The 26,561-nt window shown below is 44.9% G+C and overlaps 1 protein-coding gene across 1 annotated transcript; it reads left to right on the top strand.

The window, feature by feature from the left end:
• The first annotated feature begins 218 nt into the window (after positions 1 to 218).
• On the top strand, positions 219 to 26,561 carry LOC126520818 (GTP-binding protein Rit1-like). The gene is made up of 6 exons (XM_050169612.3): positions 219 to 580; positions 727 to 832; positions 1,124 to 1,180; positions 1,963 to 2,036; positions 6,714 to 6,905; positions 18,333 to 26,561. Exons 2-6 carry the CDS (start codon positions 727 to 729, stop codon positions 18,591 to 18,593), a joined length of 690 nt encoding a protein of 229 aa, XP_050025569.1. The 5' UTR covers positions 219 to 580; the 3' UTR covers positions 18,594 to 26,561.

A 26,561-nucleotide genomic window follows, 5' to 3' on the forward strand; every position in this document is an offset into this window, starting at 1 on the left:
TCGTTGAGGGATAATTTTGTTGGGATATAAATGTGATACAAGTCCTTGCTGGTGTTGTAACTTAACCCAACTTCAGAGTGCCCATATTCACATGGCTCCTGAATAGCAACAAACGCAATCTCTAAGGCTATGTATGCTTTTCTGCTAACCAGGCGCTGGAAAACATTGCACATGCTAAATGTATTGTTGTTGCATGTTCGCTAGTGGCACCAAGCGGAACAAGAAAGCATTAGGACCGCAGACTGCGGGGATTCACGGAGAGTTGTTTCTCAGCTGGTCGTCGCGCGGGTAGAGCTCAAATATGTAATCTCTTTTACAGCCAGATCGCCAGTTCTTATCTTTCTTAATACCGGTATCTCTGGCGTTCCTCTCGTCTCAGGAGAAACACCGTATCAGTCACTTTCTGTTCCCCCACCATTCCCAACGATAGCTTACTCGATCCGCAGGAGTGCGCTAGGCTTACTGCGGTGTTTACTCTATTTCGACTACTCCGGCAGCGGAGCGCGAAACCTTTCTCCGCCGTTTCGTCTCGCCTAGGTCCTAGTTTTCACGGCAAGAGACCGGTCTCCATCTAGTGAAGGTAAGAACTGGGCGCCCCTTTTCTCGCTCCAAAGCGTGGTAGCCTTCAGTTATCGCGCAAGGACAGGCCCGCGAAAGGCCGTGGGAAACTGCCAACTTCCTGAACAGCTGAGACATCTTTCGCCTCGTCGATCCCGACGCTCGCAGATGGTGCAAACGACGAACCGAGGTGCTGGCCATTCGTCGAACCAGAAGGGCGGTGTTCGCGTTTACAAGATCGTCGTGCTTGGCGATGGTGGCGTGGGAAAAAGCGGTGGGTCTCATTTCTCTCTGACTGCGTCGCATGTATGTAACGTCGCGCTCTATCGGACACGCGTGACTCAACGCGGTGCTACTGTTTACCTGCCCCCGCCCGCGCGGAAGTTATGTCGCGCGATTGCCTTGTTTTTCTTGCGTCGGTGGCGCCTGACGATAGTTTACGCTCATTTCTCCTTCTTTTTATTCTTTTTTCCTCGTTCTTTCGGAGCGCTCTTGTACGCCGCGGTCTTGGCGACGCCTGATTATCTTGCGCGCTCACTTTTGGATATTTTCTCTTTCCTTGCAGCTCTGACACTTCAGTTCGTGACTCACAGCTTCTTGGAATACCACGACCCGACCATCGGTAATTTTGTTTTTCTTTCAATTTGAATACAAACTACAAATTTGCGTATTTTGTGCCCGTTGCGGTTCAATAATAAAAACTAAAATGTTGTATTGGGGAACAGGGACGTCTTTCAATGCAGCAATTGACTGTCTCTCTCAAAGCGGACGCCTCTATGCCGTCGGCAATCGCAGGGCCAAATTTATGTGCAGTAGTGTGTATGACCGGCACACCATCTACGGCTTAATTGTATGTGCCTCGCAGTGAAACATGTATAATGGGACTTAAAGCTAGGTGGCCTTCACTTGTCACCTATTTTGATTTGTTCAGTACATGAACAAAAAATTTCGTGGCTGCCTGTTGCCTACCTTTTTGCTACCTTTGTTGCCCAGGTCTGGATAAACGCTCAAGCATACTATGTATTCGTGACAGAAAAATATAAATAGGGAAGGCAAGAGTGGCTATTTACTGTCACTGCAGCTTGCTATCTTGCAGATAATGCCGTCGTTGTGTTGCAAAATGGAAGTGTAATGCACGTTATCAGGTAGTCGTCAAGTCGGAATATGCAAGGGGCTGTTTGTGTTGTTCTCTGTGTTATCACATTAAACATGTTTCAGTTGAGTGGTATTCCTGGCCACCATGGTTAGAGTTAATGTTACTGAAGAGATGTCGTGCCCATTTTCATAACTTGACTATATATATATATATGGTGTGAATTACTTGGTGTCTTCTGCTGGACAATCTTTAGCCTACTTTTTCTTCACTGGAGGTATATTGACACCACTGTGTTTCCCCGTGATCAGAGGATGCCTACCAGCAAAAGACGGTCATTGATGGAGAAGTGGCCCTATTGGACATACTGGACACTGCTGGCCAGGTATGGCTACTATGTTTAGGTATTTTTATTTTAATAAGCCTTTCTGAGCAAGTTGATGCTCAATGACTTCCATTCTCTTGTATATGGAAGAGGTTGTGTGGCAAGAAATAGAGGGAGCTTGTGCCTTTCATTAAATCGGGGTGCAGCTATTAAAAGGGGTCATACTATGTGAAGCCACTGACATTAATGAACTTATTTTCAACGAGTAAAGTTGGAGTGCAGCTCAATGCATGATTTGAACAGCATCCACAAATCAAGTGAAGAAAGTTGTGCAGATCCCATAAACCGTGGAAATTGGTTGAAGTGAGGCTTTCTTTAATTTATGTGAGGAATGGCTGCTCATGTTGAGTGACCATTTGCAAGCATTGAGTGCACGATGAAGTTGGGCATGTTTTCGCAGGGAAATGCCTCAGTCAACATAACCTGTGGCACTCCAACACCACAGACACGTCTGATAGAAACAGAGACCACAGTCTATCACCCGTGCTACACACCGAACCGAAGTTACCTTTCATGAAGCCACTCTAAAAAATACTTGTTTGCACGAGTAAATAGTATGTGTTTAGTTTCGTTGCTGAGTCGTGACAATGCATCAGCACTAAGTTTCGCATTAACAAGGAAACGTCCCCTCGTATTCCAAACCGGTCTTCGCTGCACATCTACACTGTTCCACTTTGAGTTTCTTGGCGAACTCTTCACCACCCTCCTTGGCGCACATCGCTGCAAGAAAAAGCGGTGTCAACACTGCTTCATTTCGCATTTACAATCCGTTTGCTAAAGTTCTGAACCACATTTCGCTTTGAATTAAAGACATTCCTGCTCTGCTTGAGGCTTTCTCCAAGCCTCTGTGTCCTGCGAGTTCATTACATGCATGACCTCAAGCTGCCCTGGTTTTCATCGTCTCCAAGACCGCCCATCATGTGAGACAGCAGCTGGCAGTCGCAAAGTGGTGTTCGGGAAGATGCAAAGCAAATTTGCCAATAATACATGGCTATGCCCGAACCCCAAATGCCCAATTCAGTCAATGCTTTCCCTGTGCTGTCCGTCTTTGGCCTCGGTGGTATTTGTGATTTGACATGCACACACTTTTGTTGCAGCCACTAGACTGCTGCAATATAGCTGTTAGTCTCTTGATGGTATTAGATGGTACAGGAGTGCCACCATCATGAGATGGAAGGCCTCTGAAACACCTTTTATCGAAGTCAAGAAATGCATTTGAAGTTAAGATAGACTATTTAAGAAGTACTTTGCAGCGGAAATATTAACATTAAAAAATTGCTCTTGATAATCTTCACAATGCTCCCACTCCTTTTTCAATGTCTTGGACTGCGAAGTCTTTGAAGGAGTAGAGTTTGCTCACAACTCTCTGCCTATTGAACGTCGCCGTGGGGCGCAGTGCAAATTAGATTTGGGATGTTCACATAGACGCCACTACAGTCAACGACCGATAATTTGGACTCCATGGGGAATGTAAACAAATCCGAACTATCAAATGTTAAAAAGACGAGTGTATCCAAAAAAGATCACTTTATATTTTAAGGCCCCTGGGCACGGAACAAGTGGTCGATGTGTTGCTGCATGCACTTCCGCTTACATGCAATCAAGTCCGTCTTTATTTCTGCCAATTTTGAGTTTTGCTGTACGCCGATGCAAGGACTGCAAAGGCTTGAGTCAGACCCGCATGTGGAAGGCTCCGGAGCACATGGCACATCATCATCCAAGTCAGAGTCTCTGTTTGACAGTGAACTTGCTTAATTATTTTGTCATCGTTCAGTTCGGTACACAATGAAACCGCACTGTCGACGTCTGCAATATCTTCAAATCTAACGGTGGCGGAAATTGGCACACTGCTGCCTAGCAAGTCATCAATGATGTCCGCATTTGAGCTCGTTGTGGTAGGCGGCAGTTCAGCCTCTTCAGTTGCAGAGTTGGGCTCATTCGGACTGTGACTCAAGACTCACTTGGAGTCGGACTGCGAAGGCATCGTTGGTGCAGTTTGATGCAGCCTATCTATAACTTCGTGAGAAAGACTTCTTGGAGCCAGCACTGCACTGTCTGGAATGCAAACTAAACAAATAAGCACAGCATGGCAGAATGCTCTCCACAAGGCAAACCCAACAAACAGGATGGCAGGAGTGCTGGAAAAAGATGTGATGATCGTGATGTTGATGCGACTTCACAATTCAGGCAAAGCCTCCAAGATCGGCACTTGCATTTAAACCTCAAGAGGCATAGTGCGGCAACCAGGCAAGACCTCAGGGATTGCCATCTAGTGTGTAAACTCTGAGGCCATACTTCATGTCTCAGCGAGGTTGCCAGAGGAGATAATGGCGGCAGAGTTGGCGTATGCTACAACCATGGACGGCGTCCGGATAAGTGAATGTAGAGCTGGCGGCTGTCCAAAATATTGGTCATCTTTACACATTAGGCAAAGCCTCCAAGATCGGTACTTGAAGTTAAATCTGAGGCATAGTGCGGCGACCAGGCAAGACCTCAGGGCTTGCCATTGAGTGTGCAATCTCTGAGGCCATACTTCATGTCTCAGCAAGGTTGCCAGAGGAGATAATGGCGGCAGAGTTGGCGTATGCTACAGCCAGGGACGGTGTCTGGATAATTGAATGTAGAGTTGGCGATTGTCCAATATATCGGTCATCTTTACACATTAGGTATGTGGGGCCAGTGGCGGTGCCGCGAAGCTGTCTGAATCACCGAGGATGTATGGATTATCGGTGTCTGATTTATCGGTTGGCGACTGTACTTCCCGAGTTTGGCGCCTATGATGATGCGCCCAACTCGGAGGTTTTTCCTCAACTTATGGTTGAGTTCACGGTGTCTCATCCCTTTGCTGTGTTATAGTGTACTAGATAGCTATGCACGGCTGTATTTTCTCGCACTGAGTGGCAAGTAGCTCATTTCCTATCGCACTTATCTCTACGACAATCACACAATTTCTGAGAGTTGAATTAAACGTCGTCTCGATGTTCACTTTTGTGAGTATGTCGGCAGTGCCCACATTGGGTAAGCGAAGGATGCCACATTCTGGACTCTCTTTGAAAGGGCTCCTAACAAGCTCTGAACATGATGGCGACACACCTCGAAGATGTGCAACTTGGGAATCAGACCGATGTTCCAGTTGGATGTTGGCGCTCAGGCCAGCTCGCCACGCGCCTGGAGCCACATCACCCACAGAGACCACTCGGAGCACACGGTTATTCTCAGCGAGTGGGCTCGTTGCACCACCCCATGGTGGCCACAGTGTCTACACTACGCAGCAGATGCAGCTGCATCTAACTGTGATGCGTATAGCCAGTATAGCGCAACGTTGCCCATGTGCACAAAAAGGCTGGAGTGTGCTCTCGGGCCCATGTGCTTCTGTCTGGCCATGCTATGTGGTGCACACCGGGTTTATCCTCCATCAGCTTGACCAATGGATAGTAGCCACATCCAAATAGCATATTTCGAAGTGCTGTCAATACCGTATTTACATGATTGTAAGTTGACCCCCCCCATATTGCGTGTGAAAGGGAAAAAAAGAAGGACATACCCGCGGGCGCATTCCATAACAAAAATTTATTAGTAGCTGGCATGGTCACTGGACTACTCGTCTTCACTTGTGCCATCGTCCTCACTAGTGATGCCATCGTCATTGCTGCTATGGTCCCACAGCACATCGTCATCCAGCGAAATTCCGCATTTGCATACATAAGTGCATTTGTATACATACATAAGTTCACGCCGAAAGCACCCAACCGCACACAGTCGTCAGAAAGGCTCTTTTGACATGTCCGGTTGGCTTACGGTCTTCAGCCGCGAGCCACTCGTACTCACGGCGGAGCAGGTCCTTAAAAGGCGAAGATCCAGGCTTGTCTCACGACCATGTCGTACGTCACTGGCAGGGACCGATCACACATTTCAGCGACGTACGCCGCAAGCTTGACCTCCAGCTCCGGAAAGCGTCCCGCCTTCGACCCACGGAAACCTCTTCGCTTGCCATCACAGGTGAAAATTTTGCTTCGCTGCAGTTGCTACTCTCGCACTACCCATGAAGAAACACCAAATTTGTGGCCCACTGCGCAGTTATTTGTTTCTTCAGCATAAAGGACGGCAGCTCTCTTTAACGCTTCTATGAACGAGTGCCGAATGTTTAGTGAACTCGGAGCACTCATGACGACTGAGGAAGCATGGAAGAAGTAGCGCATGGCCGGCAGTCAAATCGAACGCATGAAACTAAAGAGCTACTGGAAAAGAAGACATGTGAGCGGTGTCTGCTTTTCCGTGAACTATTGATGCTGCCCGCAAACGCCGCTATTCTGAGGGTGCCGCCGCAAATGGAACAGCGGCACTTCCATGAACTATCGACACCCCCACATGAGTGCTGTGTGCACTGTAAAACTCTCAAAAATGTTGAAAAGCCCTTCCAAAAAGCAAACAAACACGCGGGATGGCGAAAAGCTATGGGTAGGGCCGTACAGCAAACATAAAGTTGTAACTACGTTGTAGTAGCCATCTAATAGACAAAACTTAGACATCTAGACATCGAACAAACAAACATAGACTTCTAAACAAAAACTTTTTTTTTTAAGTAGTATGTGGTATGTTTTGTGAATAATTGTATCTGTCTGACTGCCAATATGGGGGGTCATTTATCTTGCTAAGCTGTTTGTATGTACTTTCCAGATTGAATTCACAGCTATGCGGGACCAGTACATGCGCTGCGGGGAAGGTTTTGTCATATGCTATGCCATCACCGACCGTAGAAGCCTGGAGGAAGCTGCCGAGTGCAGGAAGCAGATCGAGCGTGTCCGCTGTTCAGAGTCTGTGCCCATGGTTCTGGTTGGCAACAAATGTGACCTGGAAAGTTCTCGCCAGGTAAGCTTGCTTTTATTTGTATTATGTTTAATGTAATGCAGGATGTCTCCATTCATCCAACCTCAAGAGGACGTGCTGAGTCATTCATCTGAAGGGCAAATTGAAAGGTGTCAGATCTGTTAAGCTGCAGCTTCATGCATCTACATAAAATTTTTGTACAGTCGACCTCTGTTAATTCGATCCTGACAGGACTGACAAAATTGATTGAATTATCCAGCGGGTCTAATTTAACAAGGGGCAGAAAGACACCAAAACACACAACTGAATCATTTGACAATATTTGCCCAAGTCTAATACGCTCCTAACTAAAACAGGCACCCACTCTCAATGTGCCCAAAGTAGAAGATTCACGTAGAAATTACATTAAAGCTCTTAAACAAAGTAGAAATCTAACGTGCAACAGATTTTTTTATAATGGCTGCCGATTCACTAATGTTAGCTTCAGCACATGGTTTGTATGACCAGATTCACTGTAATACAGCTGTGTTATGTGGTAAGGCCTATGAACACCGTGAAGCCGATTTTGATTGTGTATCCAATTGCACTGCCCAGGCAATTTTCAGCCTATATTCTTTGGAAAACGAAAGACGCGCATTAGAATTGGGCGACAAAAAAGGGTCCAGCAGTTGAAATACTCCCTAATGCGAAATTATACTGCAGCTCTAGACTTGTTTTCATTTTGCAATATATTGAGGCAAATAATTTGAGACCGAAATCACCGCACTGACTGGTAGTGGGCCAGTACGGTCAGCGCCTTCGCAGAGGGAGGGGCAGTATGGTAATGCTGGCATGATGAGTGGTGTCGGAGCCAGTTGTGGAAGACGACGACAAACGTGCGAAAAGTGGCACGAGCGTGTTCGCGTGGTTATGCCGAGGGACACCAACGTGCCAGCAGTGGCACACGTGCCGACACTCAAACCAGGAACGGGTACCTAAGAGCTGTGCTCTTAATACTGTACTTGGACATTGTATAGCTACTGTTATTGTGTGGAAATTTTCTGGAAGGTAGGCGGAAAATAGACATTTTCGACAGGAGATGGTGTGTTCAAAGTATTCACTGTTCCTTAAAGGGACACTAAAGTGAAAAATTATTTCTTCTGCATCAGTAAATTACCTTTCTACGACACCAAAAACACCACTCTTACAACGATAAGACGTTTGGTAAGCCAGAAAAAGCGCAGGAACGAAATACGGGTGGCGACGCCTACTTAAGTTCCCGCACCTGGTGGCTGTGACGTCATGGATTTTTATGGCATCTTCTAGGGCCTACTCATCATATATAGCGGTACAGATTGACTACATTGTGTTCTAAAGGAACCAAATATTAAACATGGCAAGTTTCGGGAACCTTTACTCGGCCAACACGGCCCAAATGCGAGAACACACTTTGGAATCCCTGACGTCACGCTGACGTACCGGCGCTGGGGTTTCGGCACGAAATTCAAATACTGATACTTGGACCTTCATTTTCTCATCTAATAATCAAACAATTTTTTTTAAGTGACTGCCTGCAGGGTCCTGAAACAATGCTTCATTAGTCTAAACTGATTTATTGTTTCGCTTTAGTGTCCCTTTAAGCTCTGCCAAGGCAGTCGTTGCCACTAGAGGGGTCGTTATTGGCGTCACCATAAGGGTATGGCACATGCTTGCTGACTGGTCAAGTTATATTTATTTGGCAAATTTCAATTTTAAGATAAAAATAACAAACCTTTGACCCATGAAAATGCATGGCCACTGGCTGGGAACTTCGGTCGGGATCAAATTAGCCAAAAAGTTGAATTAACCTGACTTGAATTAACTGAAATCTGCTGTACTAGTCTGCTTCTGTATGAAGAGGTTCTTGCTGATTTCACATGCTCGCTCGTGCAATCCGAGCACACATCCAGATGCAAGCTTTTATTTTTGTGACGCAAAGCAGGGAGCTTGAAAGACAACCTGCCTTCTCCTCTAACATCTTGAAGTCTCCAGCACTTTTCAAGCTTATTGTACGAATGAAAATCAGCAGAAATCAGCGATTTCTCTGACTGCGAACTCATCGAAGCAAGTAATGTCAACTTTTGTCTCGTTTGATGGGCTTATTTCAGAACCATCGACCCTGAATTATCCTACGGAGCCTCGATTTCCTGAGTGTACGATAGATAATTACGTAACCTTTATCTCATCCAGTTCAAGATGTGTCCCAAATGCAGCATGGCTTTGGGCATGGAAAAGGAAATTCATCATGTTATCAAAACCTGTTGTGGCAGTCTAAGGGTACCAGATAACACTGGCACATGCACATACACTATGGCTGTGCTGCCAAAAGTTGAGTCAATTCAGCACTTGCCAGGACAACAAGAGAGAGGGTGCCCCCTGCATTTCCAAAGAGAAGCGAACAATTGGGAGGGCCAATATGGCAGCTTTCAATGATGCATTCACTGTATGACCCTTCAACCCCTACACTGAGTTGTCTGGCAGGCTCTTAAGTTGCTTGTGGTATGTGTGACCGCTACCTCTGCTTTCGGTGACATGATGACTCCTTTCTTTTTTCTTTTTTGACGTCCAAAGACCTGTTGTGCATGGGTCGTATAGAAGGTGCTGTCATACTGTACAGTAGAACCTTGTTCGTATGTTTGGAAAAGACCACGAGAAAAAACATACTGACTGGGAAAACGTGCAGTCCGAAGTAACTAAAAATTTTACAGACTAACTATTATTGACATCTACTTAACGGGAAGCGTCGCGCGGATCGTTGTGGCAAGAGACGCCGACGCGCAGTGAGATGGTGGTGCTCCGGCGGCCCGAGACATGTTTTGTTGTTTTCCTATTGCGTGGTGTTTTAAGTGGGTGACGGGAAACCGAAACGAAATGGAGCTGGCGGGCGACGCCGGATGCAGCCGAAGCGAGTTGTAGTTCTCACACCGCGCCCCCCTGCAGCGGAGAACGTTGGCGCATTTGGATTATCGCCCACCACGCACCACACGCTGTAAAACAGATAAGTGGGATGCTTATCACAATAGGTTAGGCGACGATAGCTGTGAACGAAGCGTGCAATGACCCGTACGGAGATTTGCTAGTACCAGACTAAGAAAGTGTGCGCTCCATTGTTTTCAGGTGAGACGGGCCGCTATGTACTGCTTGTGATCGCGTGCGCCTCCTGCCTTTTCTTGTTCACGGGGGATCTAGCACCCGGAAAACGCATACGATTGTAGTCTGCAGCAGGGAACGCCGGTGCGTTTCGGTTACCGCGTATCAAAAGCATGTGCTACACTTCCCATGGCACCATGCGCTGTGAAACAGATAAGCGAAGATGCTTATCGCAGTAGGATTGGTGGTGATAGTTGTGAATGCCGCATGCGATGACTCCGGAGATTTGCTGCTACCGAAATGCGAAACTGAGTACGCGCCGGCGTTTTTGCATGAGACCGGCGGGTGCGTATTGCAGTGAAGCCGCCGTGGCAGGCAGCTATACAGTGAAACCTCGTTAAACCGTAGTTGGCCGTAGCTTGGAAAAAGTACGTACAGAACGGTAGTACCGTTCAACCGAAATAGCATGAGATCACCCACTTACCTGTCAAAAACAGAACTCGGAGAGAGTGCGATGAAAAGGGAAAAAGACATGCAGTATTTATTCACTTCGCGCAACAAAAGTGTTATTTTTGTTTGATGCTGCGGTGGCCTAGCACAACGACAGCGGTCTCAAATTTACTGAACCTGCGTGCCAGCTTTTCAGCCGGCCCCCTCTTCTCGGCAAACACTCGCATGGCAGATTCCTCGTTGGCGTTACATATTTTCCGTGCTCAGGCGCAGTAGTGCTGCAGAATTTCAGGGGCGCCTTTTTCATTGCCGGGTGCCGGAGTTTGGAATACTTTTCGTTTGGAATAGAGTTACGTTATCGCGTCCCTGTTCTCGTCGCGACGATTGCGTTCATGAGGCTGACATAATGCGCAGCTTATGCCACTGTTGGGCTTGAATCGCCCGTGCTGTCGCTTTCCGTGTCGTCCTCATCACTGTCTCTAGTCGACACTTCGGCAACAACAGAGACAACGATGGCGAAAAGTCGAACCTCGTAGCCGACATGTCTTCGCGGTCGCAGCAGCGCTGCCGAGCAACTTCTTCGCATTCCAGATGCCACACACCATAGTCAACAGCAGATCCTTGTCGCGTGCCAGTGCCGACTCTTCGTGTCACGTTCGATAGCACGGACGATGTCTAATTTTTCTTCTATGCCGAGCACCCTACGTCTTTTTTACCTGAGCTTCAGCATGACGCGAGTCCTCGCTTGCACGACACCATAACGCTTTCTGGGACGGTGTCAAAATGATGTTCATGTTTATGTGGCCTCACGCACAAACGCACAGGGCGCTTGGAGGCCGTTGTTCCGATCTCTGGTGCTTGTTGTTCTGCCGGGCCACACGATAGAGACGACGCACCGCCGTGTTTGCACGACGAAAAGTTGAAACGCTACGTTTTAACCAATGCGTACGCAATAAGCTGGTATGGTTTATGCGGATACAAAACACATTATGTTGAATGGCCGCTGAGTCGGGGATTTGACTTTACTGCTTTTAAAACGAAACTACTGTTTAAGCGGGCACGGTTTAATGAGGTTTTACTGTATACTGTACTTACATAGAATCTGGCGTCCAGAAAGCGTATGATACGATCGCAATTTGACGACATATCATATAATGTTATTGCCTAAAAATAGTATTTTCCAGCAACAAATGAACAGGTAAAAATGAGCATAACTGTATTGGGTCATCTTTTGTGTTCTCGATTGCGAATGTTGGCACTGGGAAAACGTACGTAACAGGAACATATCAACTGTACTGTACTTGTACGCTCGAGGAACTGAGGCTTCGTACCATAATTATGGAGTTGACTGCTGCTTTGAAAAGCAAGAAAAGCAGGACAAAATTTTTTTGTGTGAATGCTCTCCCGACTTGCCTTAACGTCCCAAATTTCTAAACTTCTGTGCTCTTCTACTAACTAGAAAGATGACACGATGATGAATATGACAATGCCAGCATGATGATGACCACAACAACGGCAGTGACACTTCACTGATCCAAGAGGGCAAAGAATTATTTTTGCAAGAAGGCTGAGAACCACTGCTGTTCTGAAAACCACGCAGTAAAAGACTGTTGCTTTGCCTGCCAGATTTACTGCATGGGAGGATTGCCCGCTGTAGTGTCTGAAATACATGTGCAGACACCACCACACCTTGATTCTATGCCACGCATACTGCCAATTTGCCGAGTGGGAAAATCGCACAGTAGCGCAGTGGCTGGTGTGACCGTTACCCAGTGCACATTGACTTGAGTTATATCACCAGTTGCGGCAACAGGAAAGTTAAAACTTGGCTTAAACAGCATCATGACCATGACATGACAATGAAGGCACATGTGGCTGAATAACATGACAGAGACATAATAGTTTACCTAATGTTGAGTTCTTAATTGTCATAGCAGCTAAATCACCTTACTTGGAAAGCAGATTTTTGTCTAACTACCAGGAGCAAAAGGAGCAGGGTGGAAAATGGCTATCTGATAATGTTTTTACTTGCGCATGACTCGCACTTTCTTTTATAAAATCTTGGCACAGTGCAGCTTTTATAAGAGTATAGCATGTGGCTACCCGCTAAAACAGTGGACGACATTGTGAACGATGTGTGGAATAATTCATGTGCTGGCTACACTCTGTACATGCACATTAATTCAAAATTCAGAACCACAGAACAAGTTTCACATCACATAGCTCACATTTTTGTTGTCAGTGCAGTAGTCGCCAAACCTTGCTATAGTACCTTAGCAGCACACTCCCTAGGAGGATCATTCTTGCTGCCACTCATGATGTTAGATATTTCAGCAAGACTTTTAGTGACAGTATCAAGCTGATACTAAATGCCATATGTTCAAAATTGAGTCTTCCGTACAACTTCATTGTTTAAAATCTTTGAGCCAGAAAGTAAGTGATGCATGCCAAGTTATACATGGAACAGCGTGAATGATGTCAAAACTTGGGGCTTACCTCACATTTTCACATTCATTGAGCATGTTGTATAAGCGCCACAAGATCACTTTCCCGTGTAAACATCCGACAATAGTGTGTTACATTATTATATACAGTTGAACCTCTATATAGTAAACATGGATATATTGAATTATTGCGTATACCAAACCCTTCCCTTATGACATCAAAAATCACATGCATTTTTAGCTTATTATATCAAACGGGGCCAGGTGTGAAATGGATATATCGAACTCCGCCACAGACCGTGTCCCCTCTTGTGAGAGGCGGTAGGCTTTTCCACAACAGACAGTCGAGTCCACTTATAACAATGTTCAAGTGCCATGGAAATTTCATTGTTATAACCGATAATTGTTATAAACGGGTTGCACGAAAAAAAGCATAACAACTGCAAAGAGAGATCACAGACGGCAAGTGACATGCCAGCTGCACACTTTTTCACCACCTCTATGCTCTCTCAAAATGTTTCGCTTCGTTTCCAAAGATATTGTCGCTCGCTTTCTCTTCTGCGGCAGTTGATCCAGTTGAGCCACGTTGGCCGCGCTTCCTGAAGAAGAATCCTCCATCGTTGAACTCTGGGGGGGATCCGATGGGCTTGCAGAACCAGTAGGACCAAGAATGGTGATGGCAGATGACGAGAACCTCGCTGGCAACGCACGTGCTTTGACACTGTACGCTGCCTTCGGAACACGTCCAACTGGTGAAGCAGGAACCAAGGAGAATGGGAAAGATGGGGCAGTCCACACTCAACTGCCGTGACGCGTTTTCAACGAGCGGCACGCCCTCAGAATGGACTGCTCCCCGTGTGCCGATAGAAAAGCAACAAAAGAAATGCCTTCCTTCCCTCTCCTACTCTGCCCAGAGGAAAGCGTCGGTCTTTTCTCCTGCTTCTCCTGCTCACCCCATTCTCCTCGCATGCGTCGTCACGTGAGCTTTTCGCCACCCCTGTGCGGGCGGCTCCGCATACACGCGCGCGCTTTTGGCGGAGTAGTTTGGCTGGCGTGGTCGCTGCGTTTGCGCGTTTTTTTTCTGTGAGGGTTGGCTCCAAATGACTACATTTAATTGTAATAACCGACAATCTAGTATGACAGCATTGTTATAAGCGGTTTATTTTACCATAGAACACACTGCAAAGGTGACGGTGCCGCGGCTGTCCATTGCTATATCCGATATATTGTTAAAAGCGGTATTGTTATAAGTGGGTTTGACTGTACTTGAAGATAGTGGTGGCACGGTAGGCGTTTCCGACTGCTACAGGCTAAGCTACACTCGTGTACCAATGGCGCCAGAAGTGCCGTTTGATCGAGTGCACTCTGGCAACAGGCTTTCCCTCAACACTCTTCAAAGTTAGTGGCGTAGTGAGCATTTACAATTGCTACGCTAGGCTACACGCTCGGCATTAATCACGCCAGAAGCACTATTTGAGCATAACGGCACACACAGGCAGCAGCTTGGCTCATTTGACAGCACAGTGCATTTGGCACTCGTAACTCCTCCTTGGTGCCACTACTAGGGAGGCCAGGGGTAGTTATTGTGGTGTGGTCAGTCTGTTGCTGCATGCGGTGTTGCGATGACTGCAAACTGGAAGAAGTGAACATCACTGACATTTACTGTGAAGCTGGAGGTTATCGACGCGTCAAGAATGGAACAAAGAAGTAGATCATCGCTGTAGCTTTCGGCATACCATGTACTGCATGGGTAACTGGTGACATAGTCTGTGGTGACACCACTGGAAGCACAGTCGAGTTGACAGATGCAAAGATTGTTGCAGAGGTTAATGTCAATCAGGGTAATGAAGAGGCTGCCAAACACGATTCCACAAGTACTGATTTTACCCTACTCCTGACTTCGAGGGAGGTTGTGGCTGCCTTGGCCTTTGTAAGCCACTACTGCACTGCTATAGAAGGCATTGGTCTGGCGCTCGGGGATAGGTTGGATTGTGTAGAGGAAGCCCTGGTTAGGCACGTGGTCGCCAAGAAGAAGCAAGCTATGCTGCTGCAGTTGTTTAACCCAAAGCAATAAATTGTCTGACGCTTCAAGTGAGTATTTCCTGCTCCATGAGTGATTTATTCATTAACTTGCACATTTTTACGTCATTCTGTATATGGAATTCTGGCTATATTGAACTATTTCGTGATCCCCACGGTGTTTGATATACCAAAGCTCAACTGTAGTTTAATTATTAGATGGTACTACTTGCCGAGTGGACCATAAATATGATCATTTTTGCGCAAACAACAAAGCACAAACAACGAAGGACAGAAGGGAACAAGGGGTGTGCCAAGGGGGTGCTCTCCTTGTTTTCTTCTGTCCTTCGTTGTTTGTGCCAAAGCGATCATATTTATGGTCTATTCAGTAATATGAACCGACTAGCCCAGCAACATGTACTTCTGGTACTACTTGCTGTGTTAGGTTTCATACCTGAGTGCAATTTACATTCTGGTCCCATTGTAATGTCGCCTCCACAATGAGGAATTCAACCTGAAGCCTCGTGCTTGGCAGCAGAAAGTCAGAACCACTAACAACAAGGAGCTGACTATCGTATTTTCTGGTGTATGACGGTATTTTTTTTTCAAAAATTTGGTTCGTGCGTCTTATAGAATGGTGCATCTTATAAATGCATAAAACCAAGCGAGCTAGCATGACCAATATACCCGTATTTCCTCACAAGTACGAAAAACCGTGCATGGCACCATTCTGAAAGAAATTAAATCTTGTTTTAGCAGTGGAGCGACCATAGTGATAGATTTTAGCTCTTGGGGCTCGCTGTATAGGCAGTGCGACTATCATGGCCTCCGCGATATACTAGGTGCCTCCGTGATTGAAGTTCCCATACACCCACGCACTAGTTTGCTGTTATAGTGTCTTCTGTTTTAAAAGCACATTAAACCTATAGGAATACCACATTAACTACTGTAATTACCCGAATCTAATGTGCACCAAATTTTTGTGGGCTTAAAGTAATAAATTAAATGTGCACCTTAATGTAACATGCTGCCGGTTCATGAATGAAAATATGTCATGCACCCCTACATCTGCGATCACAAAAATGAGACTGGTGGGATTTACCTTGAAAGACAAGATTTTTTTTTTTTAGTTTTCATAATGAAAGCGGCATGTTGTCGCCACTTGCGCTTAGGTGACCACATATACCAAGCGCACAGAGGTGGTATTCTCGAGGGATCACATTTAGATGCTACGATCACTTTCGAAAGACTCTGGGTCGTACTTGTCAAAGTATGCATCCGATAGCGTTCCTGGCACTGTGCACAGATAGCTAGCTTGGCACAGTGACAGGAACGCTGTGGCTGATTCTGCCAACACATCTGGTGCCGAGTCATACTAAATCTCTCGAAAGTGATATTTCTGAAAGTTATTGGCCGAAAGTACCGTTCAAGATCTTGGTCAAGCACAAAATGAACTGACAACAACCTTCACGAAATCGTGCTGTCGCCAGTTTGCAATGGTGCTGATGCTGCGTTTGACAACTTTGACAGTAGGCTGCTCCCAGTGCCACGAACGCGGTTTCAGTTTCGCATCCGATTGTGACGTGCAGGCAATATTTGAGCCCATTTTCTCCGAATAAAGGTGCAGGTTAGATTCGGATAGATACGGTAAGCAAAAGGCACCACAATTTTTCATTGTTACATTGTTTTATTGTGGTGCCCGACTTAGGCCTGTTAAAAAAAAAAAAAAAAACTTGTTTGTCATCACCATCGGTCGCCTTGTGAGAACTTTCGGTAATCCAGCATAACCACTGTTTGCTCTTTATGCCCAAGGTAGGTATTTCAGGTATGACGCGTGATGCGATTCTTGTTCGTACATTTGTCCAAAGCACACCACACCGTAGAGGCAATGCCAGCGACGGTGCTTCAAAATGCTTATACAAGTTATTCAGAGGTGTCAATGATAACCCAGTGGTACTGCCTGCCAAGATGGCTGAACATATTGACATTGCGCCGGAGGATGAGGCCTTCAATGAGTTCGAGGGAAGTGTAATTAATGTCTGTTTGGTGCATCTAAAAGGCTTGTTGGTTCAACTTTTATTTTGCTAGAATTTGCAAATCGTAAAAATTTTGCTTACGGAAATTTAGTGCTAGGAAATGGCAGAGTACAACATTCTGCGATAAGTGTACGTAATCACATTTTGTCATGCCGCCCGAGCTAAAATAGGCCCGTGTAAACGAAATAAAAATGTGTGTGTGCCAAAATAGGTGTATCCTGTAAACCAAGTTTTTTATTCAAAATGCACGAAAAGTCGGGGGTGCAACTTATAGTATACCAGAAAAGATGGTATTATTGAAGCATTGGCATTGCTTAGTATAGTTTCGGAACTATCTGGCTTGCCACTATCTAGCCAACTTACTGAATAGCTCTCTGTTGAGGCTATTTGTGGAAATGTTGTGGCCCCCCATGTATGGGCCTGACTTGAAGCAGGCAGTGGCGCTTGGTGAATCACGACCTCCAAAATCACTAGCACAGCTTAGAAAGCTTTTGATAAGAAAGCTTAGAAATGTATCTGTGTAAAGGATCCTGTTGATCTCTGGCAGTTGTAGAACTGTGCTGTCCTTTTGGTTGCGATTTCCGCTGCAACTAAGTAACCTCTTGATGAATTTTTAGAAGACTAAGCTAGCATTTTACATTGGTCTTTAGTATCCTTCTGACGAAGATTCACAAGTATAGATCTAGACGATGTGCTCAGCATGTCCTTGTGTTATGCTTTCCTGGCATCGCATTATTTGTTTCTTTTAGAACGCAGCTCTTAGGCGCCCGTTTCTGCGACGAGCGTTGGCATTGTACCTCGTAACCAAGTCAACAAGCACAGCGAAAGATGAGGGTAAACGCAGAGTGCAGTGGGCAATGAAAGATGCCGAGAGCAAAGAGAACGCAAGGAGGAGGGTGCAGCCGAACCATGAGGCTGAAAGTGGAGGAGGAGGGTATAGTGAAAGCATGTGAAGAAAAACGTAGTGCCCCAAAAGGACTATGGCAACGATGACTATGAGATGGCACCAGAGTAGCACATGTCATTAAGGTGCCTCGATGCACTCACTCGCCTCCGCTTCATTCACAGGGGTGTGCACATCGAGGCACTCTACGCGTCATCTGTTCACCACAGCATTACATGAGCAGGAGGTCTGTCTGCGGTGGCTGCTGTGAATAGCAACCAGGTGTCAGCCACGTGCTGCCTCTCATTGTCTCACGATTAGTGAGGCAGTCGCGCCACACTTCACTCCATTTGGAATGAGCTGCACGAGACAGATTTCTGCACCAGCCAATATATATCACGAAATGAAGACGCGTGTAGAGCTGTGCTCAAATTTCACATTAGGAAGTCTCATAATCGTCAAGTGAATTTGCTTCATCTTTTGTCCAGCAAGCACTGCATAGTAACGTTTCTGCCCTCTTCAATTTTAGGTTTCCACCGAGGAAGGGCAGGCGTTGGCACGACAGATGAACTGCCCCTTCTACGAGACCTCAGCCGCTCTGCGTCACTTTGTGGATGACGTGTTCCACACACTGGTCCGTGAGATCCGGCGCCGGGAGAAGGAGCGACAGTTCCTGCTTCGGCGGGCCGCCCGCAGGAAGGCATCCAGCGAGCGGTGGCAAGCGTTCACACACGCCTGCCGCTCCCTGCTTTGTGTGCGCGGATCCGGGGACGCGTCGTCTCACTCCTGAGCATGCACTGATATTTTTTTTGGTTGACCCTCCCCTCTGTTTGCCCGTCCAAGGCTTTGTTGTGTTCTTCTGCTCTAGGCCAACATTTGTTGATCAGTGTGCAGCCAAGCAGTGTCGCATAGTGGCCCGGGTTTCGACTGCTGCTACTGCTGATCGGCTTGCAGTTGAACAAATGTAAGGCAGCTAGCTAGCAGTGGCGCCTGTAAATCACTGCTCAACTGAGTAAAGTCTCAGTTTTATTGCTGACAGGTTTTAGGTTGCAGTATGTCAACTGCCGTCTTGTTCGCTATTGCCTCTTGTTGCAAAATTCAAAGAAATATTATGTGGTTAGGATGATGGGGAAAGCTCAGTAGCAGTAGAAAGCTTCTGGGGGTACAGCATTTCAAAGATGTCACATGTTGTTGGGGGCGGTTTCTACAGATGTTCATGCAGTTTCGCAGTGTGCAAGGCAGCTCAAGATGTTGGTGCTTTTCTCATTTGCACAGAAATAAGACAGTTTACTAAAAATGTGGATAAAGCCCATGCAGTACAAGGCCTATCTATTCCTCTGTCTTGATCAACATCTCTGTGTGCTGTTGCAGTTTTAGATTGCAATAGAGACATCCAATTTCTCTCCTGGCCAAATTCTGGGTTGCTGTGGACAGGCTTGTCACCAATGCTGTTTGTCACGTGCAGTGATTTAGAGGCTTTGCTGCTTCATCTTGTAACGTAAAAGTAAACATACTTCACTTCGTGTTCATTGTCATGTGGCAAGTTTCCACGCTTGGATGTACCGACAGCACAGAGAACGAAAGCATCTATGATTTCTGTGCACTTTAACAAGGATTTTTGTTTTCATTGGGGCATGTGAGCGCTTATGGAAAAGAAGTTGGGCTAGTTCTGGGTACTCACCTTTTATTTCTAGTTTTTTGGAACATCACATGACGTAACGACATACGAGGCATAAAGCTCTCAAGTTACTTCAATCAAAAGTCACAGATATGTGCTCTTACAACTTAGTTTGTACACTGTGTTGCATTTGCAAGCAACTTTTGTTCTCTAGTGCAGTGTTCTCAGATCCATGTCTGCAGACCCTCTAGTAGTCTGCAAAGTCATTTCTGAGGTCTTTGAAGCAAATGAAGGAAAAGTTCGATCTGTTAGGTGGGTGACTGACCACATGTTACTTTCTGCTCTTGTGAAATTATTCACGGCACTTGCAAGAATGTCCACTCTCATGGGAAAATGCCTCAGTTAGTATAGGCAGTTTTATTTTCCGTTTATGAGCACCACCAACTTGGGCTGTTACATGAACGATTTTTAAGTTTCGGTGCACTAATGCAGAGGTTGCGAAACACCGAATGCACCTGTTCAACAGTGTTGTATATGAATTGACCTTTTGGTATTATGCATTGGCGGTTACCATTAGAAAACACCCATGGTAACAACCCGTGACTCCAACACTTTTGTAAAATGGTCTGACCTATACAACAGCTAATGATGAAAGGTCCTAAATAGCACTAATAAGAGGACAGAAATAAGAATGACAACACACAGTGCTGCATTCTCATTATTATGTCTGTCCTTGTCTTTGTATATTACTTTTTAGGATCTCCGTGGTATAACAGACCAACCAGCCCATATTAGCGCCTTGATGAAAGGTTAATCTGTGGGCTTCCATTGCAGATTTAAGTTGCCACAAGCACTTGAATACAGATGGGGTGTTCCCTCTGATAATGGGACGACTGTACGGAAGTCATCCCCCATCTGGTATTGCTTAAAATTTCACTTGCCGTATATTGCAACGGTGTGAGTGCAACATATATTGCTACAGTGTAAGTGTAATTTCAGGTTATTACTATTATTATCTTTTGCATTCCCAGCCCACAGCCTATGTTTCTTTTTCAATATGTGCATATGTATTGCACACCTGAATAGAAAGCTTATTGAAGATTCTAAACGTGTGTTGTGGATTCAAAGCTTTCGTTTAAGAATGACAGAACTCTAGCACCTTGTACAAGGGACGCTTAGAAAGTAAGTTTCGTCATTTATTTTCACACAGAAACCTTATTGCCAAAAAAAAATTACACCATGGCATCATGAACTGTACATCTCGCACTATTTTTCCACATAGTCACCACTGACATTGAGACGTTTGTCATATCGTGCAATCAATTTCAAAAAACCTCTCTGGTAGAATTCGGTGCCTTGCAATGCAAGGTATTGTCGCACAGCTTGCTCCACCTCATCATTATTTTGGAAGCGACGTCCCCAGAGTGCGGCTTTCAATGCAAGAAACAGGTTCCCATTCTTACCAGATCTTCCATGGCAACCCTGTTGTCAGCACACGTCTGTCTGCCATTGGGATTTATGCTCGAGTAACCCTGGGCACGCTGGTGTGCTGCTACTCTCTCTTCTTCAGCACTCTGCGCATATGCCATTCCTCCTCCGCTGACGCTTCTTCCATCATTGAACCAGCAATAGGCGGGGATTCTTATGGCGATTGTTTGTTTCACCTGGTGTACTATCTTCTCTTCCGAAAAAATGACGAAACTTGCTTTCAGAACGTCCCTCATGATATCGGAAAATATTTGGTACGGCGTGCTGAAAAGCAGTTGCTGTAGATGCTCTCCTGTGGACCATCTTCTGACCAAAGAGGAAACTCACCGAAATGTTTAAATGTAAAAGACAAGGACTCCTTACTACTAAAATTTGAAATGGACTGCCGTCCTTAGCAAGTTTTGGAAGTTTTTCAGGCGACTTAACGATTGTCTTCAGCACCTGTATGGCTAAGATAGGGAATACCTTTCTCTGTTTGCATTTAAGTATGCTGTGTTTAAGGCATACCACCCATTCCATTTGTAATCTTTGTTTTGTTTGTGTGTTTCTCGGAACACATATTAAGAATATTGCTAGAATTGGACATTACAGCTGTTCAGGTTGATTATTTGTATGACAAATTACGATGCTCATTTGGTTATTTACATATTAACAGTTAATATTTTTCACACTAAAGCCTCCCCTGCACACAGTGGGACAAAATTAAGGGAAGCACCGTTGGTCTTTCACAGAGCTTTGTGGGTGGTCGCCTCGAAACTAAATTTTTGGCTAAATAAACATGAACTCGCTACTGCCTGGCTTCAATTCTGTGAGAGAAATGTGTCCGAAAGTGAAATATGAACGTTAATTAGTTGAATTTTCGTAATTAGCCAAATCAACTCTGATTTCTCATGAATGTAATGTCCATCTCTATAAGCAAACCACCTGAGGAGGCCTAATTGCAATATCTGCTGCAGATGTTTTTCTTTATCTGTTATGCTTGCAATGCCTATTTTGCAGTGTTTGGCTTGTACAGTGTAGCTCGTTTATGATATTGTCAAATTATGGGGCTTCCTGTTGCAGCATCCCATTGTCGGAATTGCACAAGCTATCGCTTGTAACAACTATAGATTAGGTTTCTTGCACTTTAATGACATGTGTACATGTCTTGCCTAAATAACATGAAACTTACACTGTTGACATGGCTAATAGGAGTTAATTGAATTTGCTTTTGTTAGTGTCACTGACTTTTGCCGGAAAGTGCAAATTGTTTCAAAGTCATGTTTGTATACCGCCCTATTTGTATGTACACATCAGTGCAAGTTGTCTGAAGCGTAGATGCAGACCATTGCTTTCACATATTTACAAACAATGACAGTTCATATATACGTACAAGCTATATCACCTACCGCTTTCCTTTACCTCTCTTCTATTCATAGTTTTCAAAGTGTACTATAGTAGATTATTACAATACTTGAGTATTGTGGAGCAAAGCTTGCTTAAAGGGGACTTGAACCACCTCTTGGGCTTGGTGAAGTAGCATAGTCCGTGGGTAGCATACGCTACTGTGAACACCTCGGTCAAGTTTTGCTGTTGAACGCGGTGCGTGGAGCTCGCAAGCGGATCGCGATGTCATTTTTCTCTCAAACGCTCTCTTTTCAACAGAAGGCCCTGTCCTCACTCTCTTCCGTACGCTTTATTTCGTCATTGGATTCTTTATTTCGTCATTCCGTTAGACGGCTGCTATTGGCCAATAGCTGACATCAGGCTGTGGTCGACTACATGGTGTAGATATCGTGGCTGTAACGGGGTGCCACCACGAGTCCACTGGCTAAGCGCACTGCGGCTCACTAAGAACAACCGCGTTTAGCTTATGCATCATAGGCACCTAAGGTAAAAGTTGTGGTGTTTGCGTAAACATCCAAAATCAAATTTGAACTGCAGGCCACGGTGACATTTAGAAGGTGGAGCATTGTAGGCATGCCTTACTGCACTGTAGCCTTCGCAGTGCAAGACATTGAAGAAGGAATGGGAGCACAGCGGAAGCCGTGTTTCATTGCCAATAACTCCGCACATGCTGAATGCATTGAAGTACTTTTTGCGCAAAGTATTTATGAAATAACCTATTTGGACTTCAAATGCCTTTCTACACTTCGATAAAAAGTGGTTCAGGGCCCCTTTAAACTCTCGCTGCAGTGATGGTGTGGAAGTGCAGGAATGAATTGCGCTGAAAACGTCTGCATGAGTCATGTACAAAGCTACAAAGCTTGTTTGAACGCTAGTATTGTTGTCGCTGTGTCGCACATTGTTCAATGCTGTTCGATTGTTAGCGTTGTGGTTTGGCCCAGGTTAGTTCAGCACACCATTCTCATAGTAAGAAAACTTGTACAAGTCCAGCAGTAAGTATAGCTTCTTAACAAAGTGCTTTGGGCTCCTTGCAAATTCTCCCTCCGAGAATTTACAGCAGTAGACTTGTATTCAAAGACTGTCTTAGTTTGTGATTATCATCATAGTGAAGGGCTGTAGGTTGATTTTAACCACCTATTGTTGCTTCTAACTCCACCGAAATCTTGGAACACAGCCGTTCTCGCGTTCTAATGCAGTCAGAGTGTAGCTGCTGTGGCTGGGAATGGAACCTATGACCTTGTGTTGAGCAGCAGAATGGCCAGTGACAAGACCACGGAGACACTGCAGTAGGTCTGTTAGGAATTAATGCATGTTGTCCAGAAAGATTACCTGTGTAATGCCAGTGTCCTTCAGTCATGGAAGCTTTCACACACCTCTTTGATGGGGGGGCACTTCTTTAACAACTCAATGCCTGACATTGCCAGTGCACATGTTGATGGCTGTGCCGTGTAATGGAAGCTACACATTAAGCATATTCACATGTCGTCACGTCATCTAGTGCCTTTAGCCCGTGCCACCGCACACCAAAATTGAATGTGGGCGAGTCATGCGGAACATGTCCACCAATTCTGTCTAGGTCGATGAGGGTCACGTTGATCTCATGGTGATCTCTTTTACTCTCACGTGATCAATATTTTTAGTGCTCAGACCTGAACCAAGTGCCAATCTGCACAGGAAGTTTAAATGGTTAATGCTTTCTTGATATTTTCCGATGCTATAAGCTTCCAAGATGCATACTTCTTATGACTTTTCCTGATAAACACATACTAACAATATTGTAGTATCATCATCTAGGCACTTTGTGTGTGCTGTCTATCAGTACTTTATCAGGGTGGCATTTAGAGCTACAAGGTTCATCTTCACAAACTGTTAAATAATCTACAAGGCAGGCACCTCTACTGGGTCGTTTGTGGTGATCTTTGGAAAAGTCATTTTGAAACAAGGTCCTTTGAGGGGATAGACAATAATCGAGAGGCATTATCATCTGTCTGATCAAAGATAATCATATGAGAAGCCATCAAACAAAGACACCAAAGAAAACATAGGGAAAATTACTTGTGCTTATTAATTGAGTAAAAAGAAATGATAAATTAATGGCAATGCACGTGGATGAAAAAACAACTTGCCACAGGTGCGGAACGATCCCACGTCTTCATATTATGCTTTCCCCATCTGCGGCAAGTTGTTTTTTCATGCACTTTCATTGTCATTAATTTATCATTTCTTTAATTCAATTAGTAAGTACAAGTAATTTCCCGTTTTCTTTGGTGTCTTTGTTTGTTGGTTTCTCATGATATGATCAATAAAAATCGGGCCCCTCAGTTACCTCCCTTTATTCTTGATCAAAGATAAGGCATACAGGAACCACTTGCAACAGGAATGATCAAGATGCTGTTTATTTTTCCAGCTGACTTGTCTACAGCTTTCAGATCAAAAGAGTGCTAGTCTTAATGAAATGCTCCTACTTTAAGCATTACTTAAAATAGGTCGAGGCTGCTGTGTCTTCGTGAAGTGCAACTATGTTGCATGGTATATCATGCAGTAGTTAAATCGTTGGAGCGCCTGGTTTGTTGCTGGGAAGATGTGGACAGATGTCCTCCAGGCTTCCCTCCCAGACTTGCTGCCTCAACCATGTTACTAGAAGCAAGGCATGCACAGTCTAGTCAGGGACGCGCCAGTCCCCTTACAGGGTTACAAGTGGCGGACATTTAGCATTAAGTGATGACATTACTGGAGGGACACGAAAAATGAATATGTTGAGATTACACTTTCGGTATATTAAATAGGTCATTCCTAGTGCCATTGTAGCAAGTCTAGCATTCCTAGTCAGTGTAGCAGGTCGGAGAAACACGCCTGCGCAGATAACATGTTGCAGGTGACACCGCCTGAAATTCGGGCACCAACATTTGTTGCGTTTGATTGCATATTTTTGCATCTGCTTGAAGCGAGTGCAGCATTTTTCAAGTGAGAAAAGAGTCGTGTTGCATTTCTAGACTTTTCCTGCACATCGATGAATGCTGTGATGCCCACGGCGTCACTGCTGTGATCATGGGCATCAGAATTGCAAGTAAAAATTAAGAAGGGATGGTTTGCCCTTTATCGCTTCTGGAAGTAAACCTTTTTACACATGGTAAATGCTAATAGAGTTCTGAAAAGATCATCTACGTTTCTAAACCGATTTAGTTGCTCTTTTTAGTGTCCCTTTAAGCTTAATGTTTTCAATGAAGGTTCATAACCATGCAGTTGGCCTATTCACTTGATATTCTCTTGACATAAAGACATTGTAGAGACTTTCTCACCCAAAATAGGAACATATTGCAATCATCTGCTTTTTATTTTTTGTTCATGCTATAGCTTTGTGCTTCTTCATCCAATCCTTCTGAGTGTTTGTGTGTACAATGATTGAGAATATTGTTGAACTATTTATAGTGTTGCTTTAACTGTACTTTTTGAATATGTTTGTCTGCAGTGAAAGCTCACTGGGGGAGACAGTGGGCAAATTGCTGGAAGCTGCAACAAAATGTGTAATTTAATCGTACTTTGCGTCTGTTGCCACAGTTTTTCTCTTACTGTTAGTTGCAGCATCCGTGCAAGTCCTATTGCCAGTACATATTTGCAAAAATGGCTCATCATAGACTACTTTTTCATGTGTCACAGGTAGACAGTCAGTCTCACACTCGGTTTGCATTTGGTTGTGACATGTTTTGCATTACCTTTTTTTTTTCTTTCACTGAAGTAGTACTGCTACTCTGCACAGATTTGCTCCTGTATGCCTATTTCAACTTCTGCAAGGTCCAGTCTCTAATGCGCTGTAACTATAGTAGCTGCTTGTTGACGGTATCTTCAGAGTAGTTAAACCACTTTGTTTCTGCAGTCGAGTTTGAACATGCATTGTATGCGAGGGTTGTGCAATATGTGGCCAGTCATTGGCTCCCTAGAGCAAAAGTTGGTGGGGTATATGGACGGTCTTGACCCATTTTATTAGGCACGTTTGATGTGGTTGTTTGATCGATGACTATTGTTGTTTACCATAGTGCAAACAGAGAAGCTACACGGCTGCTATTTATGAGAGTTGTTGGAAACGTTTGTTGTTCATAACCTTCTTTGTGCATGTAAAGTGTTTCACATAGATTAATGTTCAGCCTCCCAAGGAAACGTTTCTCTTGTCTCTGGAAGTGCAGCCTCCACTGTTTCCTCAGTCATGAAGGCACAATGTACCTGTTTCACGGATGTCCAATAAGGAAAAAATATACGAAATGTATTACA

Source organism: Dermacentor andersoni, chromosome 3, assembly GCF_023375885.2.
Source record: "Dermacentor andersoni chromosome 3, qqDerAnde1_hic_scaffold, whole genome shotgun sequence".
Classification (NCBI taxonomy): Eukaryota; Metazoa; Arthropoda; class Arachnida; order Ixodida; family Ixodidae; genus Dermacentor; species Dermacentor andersoni.